General features: G+C 46.9%; 3 protein-coding genes across 6 annotated transcripts; 1 reads left to right on the forward strand and 2 right to left on the reverse strand.

The window, feature by feature from the left end:
- Positions 1–374: 374 nt before the first annotated feature.
- TOR1B (torsin family 1 member B) lies at positions 375–6449 on the forward strand. 3 transcript variants are annotated; one of them, XM_033077872.1, is made up of 6 exons: positions 375–519; positions 1577–1710; positions 1830–2095; positions 3033–3208; positions 4149–4276; positions 4425–6449. In XM_033077872.1, exons 1-6 carry the CDS (start codon positions 461–463, stop codon positions 4700–4702), a joined length of 1041 nt encoding a protein of 346 aa, XP_032933763.1. In that variant the 5' UTR covers positions 375–460; the 3' UTR covers positions 4703–6449. The 3 variants fall into 3 exon arrangements, with proteins under 3 accessions (XP_032933763.1, XP_032933759.1, XP_032933760.1); XM_033077868.1 differs by lacking the exon at positions 1577–1710 and having other exon boundaries at positions 375–647; XM_033077869.1 differs by lacking the exon at positions 375–519 and having other exon boundaries at positions 1510–1710.
- Positions 6450–8002: 1553 nt separating this feature from the next.
- Positions 8003–13809, reverse strand: LOC117005822 (torsin-1A-like). Of its 2 annotated transcripts, none has more exons than XM_033077873.2 (5): positions 13722–13809; positions 12016–12281; positions 10264–10439; positions 10030–10157; positions 8003–9352 (listed from the first exon to the last, which is right to left on the reverse strand). In XM_033077873.2, exons 1-5 carry the CDS (start codon positions 13807–13809, stop codon positions 9102–9104), a joined length of 909 nt encoding a protein of 302 aa, XP_032933764.1. In that variant the 3' UTR covers positions 8003–9101. The 2 variants fall into 2 exon arrangements, with proteins under 2 accessions (XP_032933764.1, XP_032933765.1); XM_033077874.2 differs by lacking the exon at positions 13722–13809 and adding an exon at positions 12472–12697.
- Positions 13417–17616, reverse strand: C21H9orf78 (chromosome 21 C9orf78 homolog). Its single transcript, XM_033077875.2, has 9 exons — positions 17456–17616; positions 16713–16772; positions 16416–16467; positions 16152–16222; positions 15841–15918; positions 15222–15419; positions 14629–14765; positions 14333–14431; positions 13417–13973 (listed from the first exon to the last, which is right to left on the reverse strand). The coding sequence occupies exons 1-9, from the start codon at positions 17536–17538 to the stop codon at positions 13882–13884; spliced, it is 870 nt and encodes a 289-aa protein (XP_032933766.1). The 5' UTR covers positions 17539–17616; the 3' UTR covers positions 13417–13881.
- Between the last annotated feature and the right edge of the window lie 274 nt (positions 17617–17890).

The raw sequence follows: 17890 nt of genomic DNA on the forward strand, positions 1-17890 counted from the left end.
CTGCTCTGAGGAGTTGGTTTTGATACAGCAGCCTCCTGACACTTTCAGTGCTGCGAATTGCAGAGCCCCAGGCACTGCTACGGAAATTCTCGGGCTGTGTAACGTTGTGTGTGCACAACCACTCGCAATTTAGCCCAAAACAAGCATCTCCGTGTTCTCCGTTAATCACCAGCCCCATTAGCACCTTGGTTAAGACACTGAGAGGTTCCAGTCCTCCTCCCATCAGAGCTGGAATTGTTCTAGTGAAACTCTCACTCTGCCTATGCAGTGCTTTGTTCCCAGCACTTTCAGTTCTCCTGGAGCAGCGTGATAAGTCTGTTAACTCATTAACACCTCCAGCTTACAGGAGACTTGGCTCCCAGCCCTTTCCAGCCCCAGGCTCCACGCTCCAGGAAGTTTTTCTGCAGTTTCTGTTTTGGTTTCTTTTCCTGCTGAGTTAGGCTGGCAGTCGGCTCCCACCATGAAGCTACTGAAGGCTGCTGTAATCTTTGTTGTCGTGCCCACTCTGACGCCGGCTTTTGACCCTCTCAGCGTTTCTCTCGTTGCGGGAGGCGCTGCCATGGCTTGGCATCTCTACTCGTCCGACTCCTGGCTCAAGTGCCGCTTCCAGGAGTGCTGCGAGAAGGAAAACACTCTGAACTTCAGAGGTGAGGCAGTGCCAAGGGCAGTGGGGCCGAGCCTGGCAGGGTGGTGGGAGCTTGCTTTGCTGGGGTTGTGGGAGCGTTTTCCTCGCTGCTTTCTTGGTTTATATTGCAGAAATGGGCTGTGCTGGTTTGTGGCACCGTCAGGGTGGTAAATGCCATTGATAGACCACATCAATGTGTATAAATGTGTATAAATACCTAAAGCAGCGGTGCCACGAAGGTGGAGCGGGCTCTTCAGGTGCTGTCAAGGTCTCGAATCAACAGGCAGGAAAAACAGCCTGGGAGAATTACTGAAAATTTACATTTTGATAAACTTACTCTGCTATGCCTCAATGAATAAAGCCTGAGAGAAAAATATGTATTGTTGATGCTGGGATGTAGAAATTATGTAGAATGTAGAAATTATGGACCACAAAGACATTTTGTAGAAACCATTTACTCGGACACTAGCATAAGTTGCTTCATTGCAAAGTCCCTATCAGAGGAAAAAAAAATCTAAAAATATTAAAATTATAAACTAATTACCATAAGAAGCGAGAAATCAATAACCAATAGAGGGTATAATAGTAACTAATTAAAAAATGTAATTTAGAACCGATGAGCAATGATTCCTTTGTTTGTTATAAAGGTATAAGTGAAAAACTTTGTGTCTATGTGGAGGCCACAATTTGATCAGAATAAAGTAACGCCTTCCTCGCTAGCACTAAAAAGCCGGTGCTGGAGGGTTTAATTTAATTTCCCCGGCGGATTTGGTGAGCAGGTGACGCACACCGCTCCTTTCCGTCTCTGCCCGCCACAAAGATGGCGGCGGCGGCGGCGCCTCACGGGGCGGGCGCTGGCGGGGGCGCGCAGGCGCGCGGGGCTTGGCGCGCGCTCGCGGCCGCCATGGCGCGGTCGCTGCCGCTGCTGTGGGTGCTGCTGCCGGGGCTGGCGGCGCTGGAGCCGCTCAGCGTGGGGCTGGCGCTCGGCGTGGCCTCGGCGCTCACCGGATACCTGTCCCACCCCAGGTTCTACTGCAGCTACGTGGAGTGCTGCCCCCGCGCAGGGCAGCGCCTCAACGCCAGCGGTACGGCGGGGGCGGGGGGCGGCCGGGCTGCCCCCGAGCTCGGCCGGTCACGGCAGCGCGGCGCGGGGCGTGCGCGGTGACCGGCGGTGCTGAGCTCTGAGCTGTCCCTCTCCCCGCAGCGCTGAAGGCGCAGCTGGACAACAGGCTCTTCGGGCAGCACCTGGCCAAGGACGTGGTGCTGAAGGCGGTGCTGGGCTTCAGCAACAACCCCAGCCCCAAGAAGCCGCTGATGCTGTCGCTGCACGGCTGGGCTGGCACCGGCAAGAACTTCCTCAGCCAGATCCTGGCGGAGCAGGTCCACCCCGCCGGCCTGCGCAGCAAGTTCGTCCATCTCTTCCTGGCCACCCTGCACTTCCCCCACCACGACCAGGTCAAGCTCTACAAGGTGAGGAGGGGCAGGAGGTTCCCCCCAGTCGGTCCCTGAACCCTCTGCTGCTTAGGGGTGTCCTGCACATCTCCCGCATTTCCCTCTGGGACGGACCCAGTTAATGATGCTGATAATGCCAAGGCTGTGACTTTGATCCTTTTGTGGGCCATTCACTTAAAAGTTGGACTCGATGATCCTTGTGGGTGCCTTCCAACTCAGAATATTCTGATACATATTCCAGCTGGAGGTGTGCAGCTGGGTATTCCAAAGTTGATGCGTAGGAGAGACATAAGGGGAAGTTCATGCATAAAGTAAAAGTCACCAAAAAGCCGAGGTAGTTTCCATTTCCTAGCTCTGCCCTCTCACTGATGCCATCTGCTGACTCTCGTGCTCGCTACAAGAATTTGTCCTTCCAGCTGCATCATCCTGGCACTCCGGGATGGAAGGAACTTTCTCCACAGCCCCTGCGGGGCCGTGTTTTGCCTTTATGGCTGAAACAGGGTTGATGATGCTGAGAACACAGTGGTGTTTTGGGTGTTACAATAGTGCTTGAAGAGCTTTAAATCTTGCTGGTTTTTCCCATGCCTATAGAGCAGGCTGGCGTGGGCAAGAGATGGGGAGGGGGCACAGCCTGGACAGCTGATCCTCGTTGGCCAGAAGGATATTCCATACCACATGCTGTCATGCTCAGCCATAGAAACAGGGGTTGAAAAAGGAAAAAATGGGGGGGGGATTGGTTTCTAATGTGGTTCTTATTCTCACTCTGGCTGGACATTGGTCTGTGCGTGTTGGGTGATTCCATTTTCTTGGTTCTTTTCCTCTTTCATTCACTAGCTGGTGAGTGTGGGATAGTGAGATTTGACACTGTGTCCCCAGAATATGTCACATACAAGAATCTTGCAGTACCTCCAGAAAAGACCTTGTTTTTCAGTGGCTTTCCAACCTCTTGTTCCAGGAACAGCTGCAGAACTGGATTCGAGGCAATGTCAGTGCCTGTCCCTCCTCTGTCTTCATTTTTGATGAGATGGACAAAATGCATCCAGGTGTCATTGATGCCATCAAGCCCTTCTTAGACTACTACGAGGAGGTTGATGGGGTGTCCTACAGGAAAGCCATCTTCATCTTCCTCAGGTCTGTGCCACCAATTTCTGTCATTTGGAGATACTGAATGTTTATTTATGATGACAATGATGCTTCTTGGGGACCTCATTCAGAGAACAGCAAAAAAATGCTCTGGGGGGAAGATTCTCTGTGCATAGACAGTGGGGAGCACTCTGAGCTTGTGCCTGTAGTGGAGCAGGACTGATGCTGTGCATGGCCATGCAGAGCTGAGCTCATGAAGCTGGCCCAGAGCACAGGACATGAGAGAGTTCACATTTTGGGATGGGTGCACCAAGTACTGGACCTTGCTGGCATGGAGTTAACTGTCTTCAGAGCAGCTGTTCTGGATTTGTGGCTGTGAGTGTTGAAAACACACCACTGTTTTGCCCATTTCTGGATGATGTTTGCAGAGCTTCAAGGCTTTTCCCACAGTAGGCTGGGGTGAGCAGGTGGATGGGAGGGACACAGCTGGGACAGCTGATCTGAACTGCCCAGGAGGATATTTAATACTGTGGCATGCCATGCTCAGCAATAAAAACAGGGGTGGAGAAAAAAGTGGGATTTCAGTATTTGCTTGGGCATTGGTCTGATTGTGGGGGTGACATGTGATTCCCTCAGTCTTCCTTGGTTTTTTTTCCTTCTCTTCTTTCTCCTCCTATTAAACTATCTTTATCTTGACCAGTAAGTCTTCAGACTTCTGTCCTTCCTATTTTCTCCTTCCATCTCACTGAGGCAGAAGGAGTAAGCAAGTAGCTGTGTAGGTGCTTAGCTGCTGGCTGGGGGCAACCCACCACACACTGATGGCTACTTAAAGAACTGGAGAATTTCCCTAAATTGTGGCTTATAGGATTCTTTGTGTTGATGTATTTGATATCAGGGAGATCAGCAATATGTGTAACTGGCTGCAAAAGAAATTCTGGTTCAGTTGTGTCTGTATTTCACCACTGTACATTTTTTCTTTTATGATCAGCAATGCAGGTGGTGATTTAATTAACAAAGCAGCTCTTGACTTCTGGACAAGTGGAAAGCGCAGGGAAGATATTCAGCTGAAAGACCTGGAGCCCTTGCTCTCTGTAGGAGTCTTCAACAACAAGAATAGTAAGTCACTTTTCCCCAGAAATGGGAAATTCATTCCTCAGTGGCTGAAACAAACTGCTCTGTGAGTTCAGCCTGGCCTGTCATATGCAGGATCAAGTTTAGAGAAACTTCTCCTTATGATTTTTTTTTTTCCCCCCAAATTATCCAGGTGGGCTGTGGCGCAGCAGCATCATTGACAGGAACCTTGTTGACTACTTTGTCCCTTTCCTGCCCCTGGAGCAAAGGCATGTGAAGATGTGTGTGAGGGCTGAAATGACAGCCCGTGGCTATGCTGTGGATGAGAAGATTGTTCAGGCAGTGGCTGATGAGATGACTTACTTCCCCAAGGAGGAGAAGATCTACTCTGATAAAGGCTGCAAGACTGTACAGGCCAAGCTGGATATTCACGAAGACCTTGTGATGAGGGAGATGAAAGCCAGGGGTTGATTTCCACTTTGAGTCTCCAAAGCACTCTGAGAGTGCTTTGGAAATCTGTGTATTTGCACTTACACTTTTTTTTACTGTTGCAGGGAGTATGGTGAAAATACCAGAGTGAGCTGTATGGGCTTTGTAGCTTGTGTGTTTGGTTATGTTGATTTTTTTTTTAACTTAACATAGAATTGGGACTTAAGAGATCATCTAGTGCCATCCTCTGCCATGGGTGGAGACAGTTTCTACTCGATCAGGTCACCCAGCCTGGCTTTTAAGCACTGTTCATCTTTGAACTGGCTGGTACCCCAGTGTTTGCCCCCTTTAGTTTTCTTTTAATCTACAGAGAATTTTTAGTGTGACAGACAGCACTGGATACAGCTTCTCCTGCTTTATTCCTCCAAGTGCTGGGATTATCAAGTATTAATTGCTCTTTCCACATGAACTAGGTTAGAACAAAGGAAATCAGAGGAATTTTTCCAGATAGTCATATTCCCTTCCATGTACACATTCATAATGAAATGGAGGGATGCGTGCTGTATTCTGAACTGTGATCATGGCTGCAAAGGTGAACTCCTTGGTGCATTGCAGTAAGAAGATGATATGGTAGAAATCTTCCTGTGCTTTGGCTAGGTATCATCCTACATCTCCTAGTACAGTAATATGGGAAGTCATTATGAGCTCCCAGAAATCTGCTACTAAATAATAGAGAGAGAGCAGGGGAAGAGGAAGTAAGAGCTCGCCTGGTGTTTCTTTGGGGAAAAAGAAATTTTTAAGGGGGCTGGGTAAATTTGTAACTCCAGGTCTTCCTAAACTGAGGGACCCATCTGAGAGATCTGTTAAAACACACTAAGCCTGTCTTCTGTACCTAAGCAGAAAACTCTCTCATGAGAATTTGACTGTTGCAGGTTGTCAGGTTAATGTATGTGGGCTTCTGGGCCTGAAGTCTGTAAGGTCTTTAGTAGTCCCTCCCCACTGCTCCAAATAGTCAAGGTGTGGATAATGCTGCTCTCACCTTGCTTGGAAGACACTTGAATGGAAGAAATTATTTTTAAAAGTGTATTTTTATGCTGAAGTATAAGCAACAATCCTATACCTCAGGACTTAGGTATGTTATAGAGTAGCTTTTAACATTAAAGAATGCCTGTGTGAAAGGTTGAGTTAGGAGTTAAGAGGCTGGGAAAGATCAATTTAACCTTCACCCAGTAGGGAGACTGGGTTTTAAACACTGTTGCAAGCTTTAACTCTTAGTCTCCCATCACTTGTGTACCGAATGTTGTAATGCAAGACAGAAGTGCCTTTCACTTTGTTGATTGTACTGTGGTTTTAAATTGGTACAAGGGATGGGGCTGTTTTTGTGCTGCATCATCTGTTCCCTCATTTGTTCTTCAACTTCCTTTGAGAGGTGATGCTAAATGATAGGTCTCATTACAATTATGCTAATTCAGATTACAACAGAGTTTAGTGCTCGTGTTAAACTCTGAATTAAAAGTGTTGATTGCCTTTTACAGCTCCACTACAGTTTGTCAAACGTTGGCAAACTGTTGACACTGATGCAACCTCCAGAGCCAAACACTAGCAATCTGTTAACCTTGGGACATTGGACTGTCACTTTTCAGTGTGATGTTTTGCCTATTAACTCATTTGTTTGTAGTTGTATATGCTGCATCCAGTTTCACTTACTCCAAAAAGAAAATATTTGTGCTGTTTCAAAACACTAAATACTACCATACTGCAGTTGGAATAAATCCTGAGTAACTTCTTCTCTCTTGGTTAATCATTTTCATATATAGGAAAGTACTAATTTGTGCAGTTTGCAACCAGCTGCATTGCATGTTTGTTACACTCCTGTAAGTGTGGGCAGCTGTTGGCAGCAGCTCACACCTCACTGAAGATCAGTTGTGGAGCACCTGTTGTGCTCTAAGGATGCACCAGGAGATGTCAGGGAGCTGCCTGGGAAGCACAGGCTCTGCTGTTCGCTTGGATTTCACACTCATGGGACAGCTGAGCTGCTGCTCCCTCCCTGGGCACACCAGGCTGCCTCTGGCTGGCAGGACAGCAGCACTTCCTATTTCACTGAATTTAAACCACAGCACAGTGTGAGACCTCAGAACACTGCCTGCAGAAAGTTGAACTAAAGCAGCAGCTGCTTGTCCTGGCCTCTGGTAAAAACAGAATTCACTCTTGGGACTGCTCAGCTCCTCTCTCCTAGCCAAAGGACTGTTTCTGTGGGCAGCAGACCCATGGCATTTTCCTTTGGCCTATTAAATAGAATAATGGCCAAAGTTACCCAGTCATAGCAAGAAAGAGAGGACCTTAGCTCTGAAACCATACAGGAGAGGAATAAACAGGATCAGAAGGATCCAGTCTGGGAGTGATTTCAGGCACAGCTCTATCTTTTACCCAGAGGGAGCTGCTCTTGGCCAGGTGTGCAGAGCAGAAGAGAGATTAAACAGAGGCAGTCTCTCCCCTTTCCACATCATTCCTGCTCTCCAGAGGAAGCTTCCATCTACCCTGGGCCCTTCAGGGCTGTGATGCACTGAAATACTGGCCACCAATATATATCAAATGCTTGTATTGATGCTGCACTGGCACACAAAGCAGAACTCAGACAGTTCTGGAAGAGCCACAAGACACCTTGGTTGTACTGGCTCTCTTGGTACCAGACTGTAGTAATACAAATTTATCATCATTACATCTGCTTTTTCCCATTAGCCAGTTATTTGCTATAATCAGGAAGTCAAAGAAACAGATAAATACCTGCATTCAAAGCACTCATTTGCTGACAACAGCAGGATTGATAATTTGCATATCACACACCTTCAGAGCCAGTGGACACTTGGAGCCTCACTGGCCCTTTTTTTTCCCCTTTATGAAAAAACTCCAAGATGCTGCCACTGAAAACGTGGGTGGCTTCAAACAGAGCCTGCAGTGTTCAGGCAGTGGTAGCACAGTGGGAGGGGATGAGCAGCAGGGTTTTAACTGATCTCTACAGGAAAAGTTCATCCTTATTGAGCACACATGCAGTGAGGAAGTGTGCCTCTACAAAAACCATACAGCTGTAATTAGAATAAACAGTAATTAGTATAAACAGCCCAGAAGTGCAGTTTCCACTCCAAGCTTGATTTGTTTCACCAGACAGCAAAGTCACATCTCCTATCTCCCTGCCCTTTGAACTGCAGAAGGGACATACCTGTACTCAAGCACAGCCTGAACAGCCAGGAATGCAGTGTGCTCTTCCTCAACATGGAGTACATTTGTGCAAGATTAATATCAAATCACTGAATGCAAAGAACACCAGAAGGTAGCTAAGAAAGAAATTTCTGATGAGAAAAGTTTATTTTGAACAGAAACTGGAATGAAAAAAGCCTCTGCAGTGCTCACATTCAGAAACAAGTCTGACACCTTCACAGTAACTTGAGTGGACACATTTTATGGGCTTTTTTTTTTTTTTCCAATGCCTTTAGATCTGCCTCCATCCCTGCCTCAAAGGCACACAGTATGGTGAGAAGATGAAAAAGGGACACCCCTGCAAGCTGACCCCTGAATTCAACGTGTAAGTGAAGAAAAGAAACCTCTTTTCAATTTCCATGGTGTAAAATTGAATCTGTACACTTTTCCCATGACGTTGCAGCCTTTCCATGAAGCTGACTCACCACTCCCAGAGCAGAGTTCTCCTCTCCTGGGAGAGCCTTCTCTGGGCAACTTTATACATAAAGACTAACCTAAAACAGGAACTAAGTACACCAGTGTGGCATTTAAGGATTTTAACTCACTTCCTGGTAATATTAAGTCTGCTCTCTGAACACTATTCACACAACAAAGAGTTTTAGATTCTTGGTTTGACACATTGAAGACTAAATTATACCTTGGTGTTGAAAAAAACAATGGCACTGTGAGATGTTGGATAGAAGAACCCAGATTTTTAAATTCCAGAATCCCCCCTTATCTTTACTGGGCCCAAGATGCTGAAGGCAAAAATATTCTATTTTTAATGCATATTCCCACACAGGACCAATGAAGGCTTTCAGAAACACAAGAACTTTGATTAAAACTCTCAATATTGTCTAGAGATCATCAACATAAGGGCAAAACAATTAAAATTAAGTCATAGTCCTTCTATACCTGTCAGGAGTCTGCAAGAAGGTTCTGATGATCAACACATGATTCAAGGAGTCTTGAGCCTTGCCAGATCCAGGAATTCCCAAAGCAGTTCTTTCTTACCTTCACAGCACAAGGCTGAAGCACTCTGGAGCCATGACTGGTGACAAAAATGCAGAGGCACTGCTGCTTATTTACACACCAGTTAAAAAATAGTGTTCCTTTCTTTAAAAAGTACTTAAAAATGAAATGTCTCAGGTCCCCCACTTGGTAATTAAGTTAAATTTGCTTCTTTGCAGGTTGTAGCCACAAAGCATTAGAAGTCATAATAATAATCCAGCTTTGCATCCACAGTTTTGCATCCTTTATCTGAATAGATCCTCTCCTCTCTGGGGAAGTAGGTCATTTCATCAGCTATCCTGCTCACTATGTCTTCATCCACAGTGTAGCCACGTGACTCAATCTCAACCCTGACACACATTTTCACATGTCTGTATTCCAGAGGCAGGAAAGGAATAAAGTAGTCAATGAGGTTTCTGTCAATCAAGGTGCTGTGCCAAAATCCACCTGAGAAGGGAAAGAGGTTTGTTAGTATTTCTCTAGTTAAACACTACCAGGGGTTGAATGAGAGCAAGGGGCAGATCACAGCTAAGAATTCACCTGGGATTTTAGGGCACTGTAATGCACAGGCCAATACAAGCCCCTTCTCACATTACTTTGTGCATAAAATTTTGGGCAGACATAGAAATGTGATCCTTTAGGCTGAATGAATGAATTTTGGCTGTGCTTAAGCCTTGCTCTCCAGGTGCTGGTCTCATACCTTTCCCTCTCTCACCAAGAGAGGAACAGATTTTCTTCCTCTCTCTTATTAGCTCTCCCAGACCAGTTTTCTTATCCCTTTTCTTTGGAGCTTGTATCTAAACTTTTAAAGAAGTACAATGAGTTTGCTAAATTTAGAGCATAATTATGTTAAAACTCCTTTTCACTAAAAGTCTTGTGTGAAAAAACCTATGAGGCACTTCCCCCAAAATGTGCAGTCCAACAGGCTGGTGGCAAAGGTGCACACTGAGCTCCTCAATCTTCACTCATCTTGGGAGCCAACTGCAGGCCCCAGAACTGCATTTTTGCTCCTCACAAGCCAAAGCCAGGAGGCCACATCAAGAAGAAACCATAGTTTGTAAAAATGCAGCCCATCCATTTTGTGTAACTTTTATCACCTCAAAAGCAATCCCAGTGTTACTCACTATTTTTGTTGTTGAAGACAGACACAGACAGTGCATTTTGGATATCTGTGAGCTGGATATCTTCCCTTGTCCTCCCATTTCTCCAGAAATCTAGTGCTACCTCTGTTATCTTTTCAGCTCCTGCATTGCTAAAAGAGAAAACAGAGACTGTAGCTGGGGGTAGTTTTAAAAGTTGAAGTTATGAAGCAAAAAGCATGGAGTGTATAGAACAGCAATCCTGAGAACCCACTTTACCTGAGGAAGATGAAGATGGCTTGCCTGTAGGACACCCCATCCAGCAGCTCATAGTAGTCCAGGAAGGGCTTGATTGAGTCAATGAGTCCTGCGTGCATTTTATCCATTTCATCAAATATAAACAGTGACCGGGGACAGATGCTCACATTGCCCCGAATCCACGACTGCAACTGGTCCTGAGTGAAAAGTGACAGATGCTGAAAGAGTTTGTGTTGGAAAGACAGGAAAAACAGCACTTTCTGTTTGTGGAACCTTGTCCTGAAGGAGTTGTTTCAGTGGTGTCATTTTAATAGCTCTGCCTTCTTGACTAAAACATAGTTACAAGCTGTAAATGAAACCTCAACAAAACCTCATGCTGGTTCTGAAAAAATTAAAAGACAGGATGGGATAAACATAAATTCTCCTAAGATATTCCTATAAAAAGCAAAAATGAAAGTGCAAGTAGGACAAAAAATGGGTCCCATCAAGGAACAGCCACACAAAGCCAAGCTCTGACAAGTCAGATGATGACTCCTGGCAGCACTTTGGTCTAAAAACCCCTAAAACAAGCAATATTAAATTTGCTACCTGGCAGCAGCAGTGAGAAATTACACCTGCAGTCACTGGCAGAAGCAGAAACAAAATTTAACTCTCTGTGTTTTAATCAATCAGAAGTTAAATGAAGACAATTACAAGTCCTTCTTAAAACAGTTGTCCAGAAAGGCTTTACTGCACTGAAAGTATCTCACTTAAGCATTGCATTTTCATGTTGAGTATCACATTCAAGATCAATAATGCATTAATTGGGAGGAAAGAGTTGATGAGCTGGTAGAGGAATAAGAAATAACTGTTCTGACTACTTTCAGTGATTCATCACTTCTGTATTTATGTTACTCAGTCCCTGAACTGCAGGTGCATTGGGGATATGCAGCAACACTTCCTCTGCCTTGGGCAGCAAATTTCCCAAGTGCATTCACCTCAAAACAAATGCAGAAAAAGCATAATTTTATTTCAAAATAGCAGTTAAAAGAAGGAGGAAAATAAGTTGTAAAAGAGGAAGTGTCTCCATTTAGAAATCAGGTTTATAGACCACCCTGTTCCCATTTTTAACACACAAACTGAATATCAACATATAGTACTACAAGACAGTGGTACTCATTCAAACTGTGCAGTGAACAAAATTAGAACAACAACAAAAAAAATTGGAGCTACTGCTCCATGGTATCTCCCTGCCTACAGAACTGACACAATTCCAAACACATTTACCTGTACCTTTCTGACAGCAGAATATTTGTGATTTTGCTTTACAGTTTGGCAATGGATCTATAGAAAACTAAATAACCTGCTCAGTATTCACTAGAGTAGACAGTGATGCCTCAGAGGGCCAGTGTGAGCTTGCCATGGTACCTGACAAACCTGGGGGGCACCGGATTGTCTCATAGAGTCATGAACGATTTGGTTTTTTGCAGTGCCCACCAACACATCACCTAACCAGGAATCATGTTTATCCTTAAGTCAGTCCCATCTCTAAGCAAAGTGCAGAACAGAAATTAAACCATATCACTCCTCCCTAAAGACAGGCTCAAAACACATGCCAAAAACTTTACATTCACAGGAAAACCAGTCCTGATGGATGTTAGGATCTACACAGTTCTGTACAGAGGATTGCAAAACTGGCATAGCATACATGTTACTGCATAAAACAGCATCTAGGCCTGATGTACTGATCATGCCATGGCATTTATAACTCATTGCAGCACAGCTCATTCTTACCTTGTAGAGATTGATGCTGTGAGCGTGAGGGAAGTGTAAAGTCGCCACGAACTGATGGACATATTTACTCTGGAGACCTCTTTTATAAATGCTTTCAGCGACGATCTTACTGACAAAGTTTTTGCCTGTTCCAGTCCACCCGTGCAAGGAAAGCGCGAGAGGCTTTTTGGCGTTGGTATTGTTCAAGAAGCCCCTCACGGCTTTTACAACCACCTTGCTCACCAAGTGCTGCCCGAACAGCTTCTCGTCCAAGCTCTCCTGCAGAGCTGCATGGAGAGAGCACAGTGTGAGCGGCGGGGAGCGGAACGGCCGCGGTGTCCCCAGCCCCGGGCAGGGCCAAAGGGCCGGCCAGGAGCGGCGGCCACGGCCAGGCCCCGCGGGCTCCTCCCGGCTCCCGGCGCCGCCGCTGCCCCGCCGCGCTGCCGCCCCCTCCCTCAGCCCAGCCCGGTCCCGCACCGGCGGCGGCGCGCCGGTCGTGCCGGTGCAAGCAGCACTCCCTGAAGTAGCAGTAGAGCCGCGGGTAGGAGATGATGCCCGTGAGGGCCGAGGCAGCGGCGCCCGCGATGGCGAGTCCCAGGCTGATGGGCTCTACGGCGCCGGCCGGCGTGAGGAGCGGCAGCAGCACCAACGCCAGGGTCGCCCGCAGCGCGCCCCGCCGCAGCTTCATCGCCCGCCCGGCCGCGCCGCCCGGCCGCCGCTTCCGCCCCTCGGCGCCGCTTCCGCCGCCGCCATCGCGGTGCTGGGAGAGGCGGGGCCAGCGCTGAGGGGCGGCCGCCATGTTTGGGCGGGGCCAGCGCTGAGGGCTGAGGGGCGGCCGCCATGTTTGCGTGGGCACCTGCTGCTGTGGGAGCGGAAAGGCCTCGCGCACTGGAGTTATTAAATATTCTATGTTTGTGTCGCCGCGTGTTAGAATGGAGGAGTCAAAGAATTATCATGGTTAGAAGAAACCTTTAACGTCATCATGTCTAACAGTCCATCCAGCACTGCCATTGTAACCTCATACCAATAAAATTCACACCATCCAGTGCCACATCCTGACAGCTCTTTAACACCTCCAGGAATGGTGCCCTACCATGTCCCTGGGTGGCCTATCCCAAAGCCTGATCACCCGAACAGCAAAATATTTTGTTTCTAATATCTAATCTAAATCTCCACTGTCTCAGTTTAAGGCCACCTGTTCAAGGGATTCTCTGCTGACCTGTACAAGGCACAAGCTCAGGGGCAAACTCGCACAGAAATTCTTCCCCTTTTCTGAGAAAAAGTGAAATATGAGGTTGCCCTTCCCCACCCTGGAGTTGTCACTTCTGAGCAATGGGATAACCTGGCCATCAGCACCACCAAAACCCACAAACCAGGAAAAACCCATCAGCATGAATTCCAGAAGAAAAAAAATACTATTATAACTTAAAAAACACTTTTACTGTTTTCAAAGTACAAATCTTCACTACAAGTACCCACACTGCACTTCTGGAGAAGACATGTGGACAAGAAGACAAACTCCCAAGGGCTTTACAAAGCAAACAGCATTGCTGCTTTTAAAGGACCTCTTTTTTTAGTATCAAGATGGTGAAAAGAAAAATCTATAAAAGCCAATTTGTTTTCTCATTAAAAAATGCCAACCATGAAAGCTCATTTTCCATTATAAAACTTAATTAAAAGAACATATTTATATACAAAGTTACACCAACCAAAAAGTTCACAATCACCTGCAAACTGATTCACTACAAGATCACACAGGAAAAGCTTCGCAGGTAACATCAGCATCTGAAGGTGGTGACTCTTCCCAACCTCCATCGCAGGCCACTGACACAAAGTCCTTTATTGGTGGAAAACAGGAACAACTTCAAAGCCTTCAGTCCATATTCATCAGTATCGTCTGTTCATCTTCTTGAACTTCTCATAGTGATAATCATCCGTGGCTTTTTCATTGAGGGGGCGTTTGCGATTTGGAGGAGACCCTTCAAAAGAAAAAAGAAGGAAATTTTATATCGCTGTTCTTTCACAGGAAATATTTCCTGAACTCTGCCACCTCCTTAGACAGCTCCTCACTATGTGAGGTTATTCCTTACATCCTTTGCTATTCCACCAAACCCTTGTCAGACAGCTTTGGCAACACTTCAGCCGTGACCCTCATCACTCCACCCCTGAGCATCTCTCCATCCAGAGTTTCAGGTGTGATCTAGCTGGCTCCCTTGGACTTGAATTGTTCCACTCCTCAGAGCACTCAGAGGAGGCAACCACAGCCAGATTGCTCCTCTGTACAAGACCCCTGAGGAGTTTCAGTGTCTCCTTACAACCATTCAGATTTGGAACTCACGCTCAGGTTCTGGCCTCTCTGTGTCCCCCACTCTCAGTGGTCGGGGCTTTGGCTCCTCCTTGTTCCTTCGCACTGGTGCATTCAGCTCCTCATGATAAACTGCCAGAAGGAAAACATCACATAAGGAATGTTATCTGGAGCACTCTTATCCAGATGGATCGATTTCTATGGCCTTTGTTATAAATGACCTTTACCAGAAACAACAGAAACTCAGAACCACCCTTCTTAGAATTAATTTCTATGGATAATTAGGCAAGATGGGGGAGAGCAACTGGGTCAGGAGAGCCAAAACTTACATCTGTTGTGCTGGACATAATTAACAGCCATGTTGGTGGGAACAAAGGAAGTTTCACTGTCTTTCTTTTTGTTCTGCTGTTCTGCCAGCAGCTTGGCCTTGGCCTCTTCAGTTGAGATGATGTTTTTTATTTTTGCACTAGAAGGAAAAAAAAAAACTCAGTCATAGAAAGGGTAGCAGGCACAGAAGTGCTAAGTGCATGGATTTGGAGACAGTAATAGCACTGCTGTGACATCTGATGCAGTTTTTGAGAGAGGAGGCAGTGCTATAGAAACAGACACTTTTGTTTCAAAGGCAAAATAGAAGCTCCTATCTTTGTGCATCACTTCAGTGCAGGACACAAAAGGATCCTGCAGAAAGCTGTGGGGTCAGGTCACAGAAGAGCCTTTTCCCAGAAGTCACAGGATGGAGCTGCACCTAGCCCTGAGGCTGTGGAGGATACACTGTGCTAATTACCACACCAATCCAGAACAAGGCTCAATCCCACCCCATCCCAAACTGGGGCTGGGTAATCCAGGCATAGTGCTGCTCTGCCAGCCAACAGCTGCTCATCCTGTCAATCCTGCCAGCTCCCACAGATCTGTGAACACATACTCGATTCCCAGGTCCACTTCAGGAATGCCACTCAGCATCTGGTTGGACAACATCTCCTCAGTCTTCTTGGCAGAGGAGACACGGATGTTCTCTGGCAGCTCATACAGGGAGTCCTCAGCATTCTTGAGCTTCACTTTCTGCTCCTCATTCTCCACAATTCCCTTTCTCTTCTTCAGCTCAGTCTCAATGTACTTCATCCTAAACAGCAGCACACAAGGGACAGAGCATTTAATTAGTTCCTGTACTCTGTTCCAGCACTGCTGCATCCCTGTCCTGACAGTTGGGAGTGAGGAAAGAATCATCTCTCCAAAAGCACTCAGCTAATACTAGTAGCAAGAATTAATTGCCCAAGAAACAATCAGATCCTCCAAGGTCTTTAACAGCCAGCAGGGAAGGCTCTCACTGGAATTCAGTGCCAAGCTGGCTGGTTGGCACCTCCCAGCTTTGTCCATGAAAAAGACTTCTCAATTCCAGCAGGCAGGAAGTGAAAGGGCAAGGGAAGATTTCAGTGAGAACTGGAAAGATGTCCTGGGACTACTCAGAATCCACAAAAAATAATAAATGGTGAAGGGCCACCCAGCCTGATTCAACACCAGAGACACAACACAGCATGACTCACATGTCAGCATCTTCATCCCGCCTGTTGGTTTCTGCTGAGAAGGAAGTTCCCAAGTTCAGATCTTCCTCTTCATTAATCCTAAGTGGAAACCACAATGTTTACAGTGGGTTTTTTTGTTGGCTGTTTGGGTTTTTTGGGAGAGGTGTGTGTGGTGAGGTTTTTAAAAGTAATTTAACAAGTTAGAGCAAAAATAACTGGCCAGACTGCATTACATGAAACTCCTCAAAATGACACAACCTCTGGTTAATTAATTACCAGTTGTCATTAAATACTAGTTGAGGGAGAGATTTTCAGAGCTCACATGCACTTACCTGTCTTTGCCTCTTTCTTTCAGCTTCTTCATGTCCACCATTCCCCCAGATTTTATCTTAAATGGGTCATCCTGTGAAACAAGAAATAACAAAAACCCCTGAAACTTCCCTCTACTTTAATGCTAGTCTTCAAAATCTGGATAAAACCACAGGAAACATTTGGGAATTGAGCGGTGACGTCAGTCCTGCCCCAGGCCAGACTCACAGAGTGCTCTCACACCATCACATCTGAGCCCTGAGGTGATGGAATTGTCCAGCACTTACCACAAGCGTGGCTTCTTCCTGCAACTTCTCTCCCACCAGCAGAGCTACAGCACTGGTCAGGCACAAAAAGAAAGAAAATAAAATTCAGCAGAAGGTAACACAGTACCAACACTGCTGCACTGCTTTATCCTTCTGTAAGTCTCCCTGTCTTTTTCATCCTCATGCTTTAACACAGAAACTCCTCTGTCAGGAACTAATTTTGGTTTGTACTGCAAGGAGGCAGATGACAGGAGAGAAATTGACTGTCACATCACACCCCAAAACACAGTTTCCCCTCCCCAGTGCCACATCCCTTACCTCACCCCATTGGGCCGCTTTCTGAGACTCTGAACTTCTTTGGCTTCCTCAAGTTTTAACCTAAAGAAAAAAATGCATTAGACTTAGTACTTGATACTTTGGTTTTAATTAATTAATTAATTATATTTTGTACAGTTAACACAGAACCTTCTATTCCTCTTTGCCCTAAACCTCTGCGTATCAGCATCCACTTTTCAGGTTCCAAATTAAATATGTATTTTCTATTTATTTAAACAATTCCACGCATTTGAGCAATCAGAAAAAACCCTAAAAAACAGAATATCTAAAAACAGCAATCAGAAAAAAAACCTAAAAACAGAACAAAAAAAATAAAAAGGATTTGTTCCTTTCTGATCCTTCCCTCAGCTGAGGAAGGCAGCACCAAACAGTGAAAGGCTTGAAGAAGAAGCCAATTTGGGAAGGACGAGCCAAAATACATCCAGGCATGAGCGACTCAAGAAAGCTGATGGCGAACTGAAATCTCAAGTGTTTCTCTCTAAAGTGAATCTGTAATTTCTGGGATCATGCACCGCTGTGACGCAGGCTGTGACGTCACGCCACCACACGGTGGTTCAGCACGGCAGTGTGACGTGACGTCACCGCTCCCGATGTCACGACACGGTGTCGCGCCGCCCGCACACTGCACTGCTGGACTAAACACACCCGCGGTCCCGTCCCGTCCCTCGACCGCCGCTGCGTTTCCAGCTGGGCCCGGACCGGTTCCCCGCCGGCGCCCGACCCACCTGACCTCCTCGGCGAGCTGCTCGTCCTCCTCCTCCTCCTCGTCGTCCTCCCTGCGCCGGCGGAAGGACTTCGGGCCCGGCATGGCTCCGGCTGCTGCCGCGCCGCGGCCGCCACTCCGCCGCTTCCCTCCTGCCGCGCCGGCGCGCCGCGATGACGTCACAGCCCCGCGACGAAGCCGCGCGGCACCGCCCCTGTGCCCGCACCTCGGCCGGGCAAGAGCCGCGGAGCGCTCCGTGCCCTCCCGGACAGGGCTGGGCTGGGAGCTCTCCCCTCCCCGGGTCACGCACTGTCTGTTCTCAGAAGAACCTCGTGTACGTTACGAGGGTGGTTCCATATCTCGCAATCCCGGCAGTGCAGCCCCCGCCGGTGGCCGGTGCCTGTCAGGGACGCCGTGGAGAGAAGGCGCCGTGGGGAGCGTCGGTCCCACGGCCGGG

Source organism: Catharus ustulatus, chromosome 21, assembly GCF_009819885.2.
Source record: "Catharus ustulatus isolate bCatUst1 chromosome 21, bCatUst1.pri.v2, whole genome shotgun sequence".
Classification (NCBI taxonomy): Eukaryota; Metazoa; Chordata; class Aves; order Passeriformes; family Turdidae; genus Catharus; species Catharus ustulatus.

What these genes read in the sequence shown, in the direction of transcription:
- TOR1B (XM_033077872.1), top strand. Translation starts at nt 461, where the DNA reads ATGAAGCTACTGAAGGCTGCTGTAATCTTTGTTGTCGTGCCCACTCTG. An exon ending in CCCACTCTGACGCCGGCTTT is followed by an intron (nt 520 to 1,576) that starts TGACCCTCTCAG and finishes GCCGGGGCTGGC; the next exon opens with GGCGCTGGAGCCGCTCAGCG. An exon ending in GCAGCGCCTCAACGCCAGCG is followed by an intron (nt 1,711 to 1,829) that starts GTACGGCGGGGG and finishes CTCTCCCCGCAG; the next exon opens with CGCTGAAGGCGCAGCTGGAC.
- LOC117005822 (XM_033077874.2), bottom strand. Translation starts at nt 12,682, where the DNA reads ATGAAGCTGCGGCGGGGCGCGCTGCGGGCGACCCTGGCGTTGGTGCTG. An exon ending in CGACCGGCGCGCCGCCGCCG is followed by an intron (nt 12,282 to 12,471) that starts GTGCGGGACCGG and finishes CTCTCCATGCAG; the next exon opens with CTCTGCAGGAGAGCTTGGAC. An exon ending in ACAGCATCAATCTCTACAAG is followed by an intron (nt 10,440 to 12,015) that starts GTAAGAATGAGC and finishes CTTTTCACTCAG; the next exon opens with GACCAGTTGCAGTCGTGGAT.
- C21H9orf78 (XM_033077875.2), bottom strand. Translation starts at nt 17,538, where the DNA reads ATGCCGGGCCCGAAGTCCTTCCGCCGGCGCAGGGAGGACGACGAGGAG. An exon ending in AAAGAAAGAGGCAAAGACAG is followed by an intron (nt 15,919 to 16,151) that starts GTAAGTGCATGT and finishes GTTTCCACTTAG; the next exon opens with GATTAATGAAGAGGAAGATC. An exon ending in GAAGTGGACCTGGGAATCGA is followed by an intron (nt 14,766 to 15,221) that starts GTATGTGTTCAC and finishes TTTTCCTTCTAG; the next exon opens with TGCAAAAATAAAAAACATCA.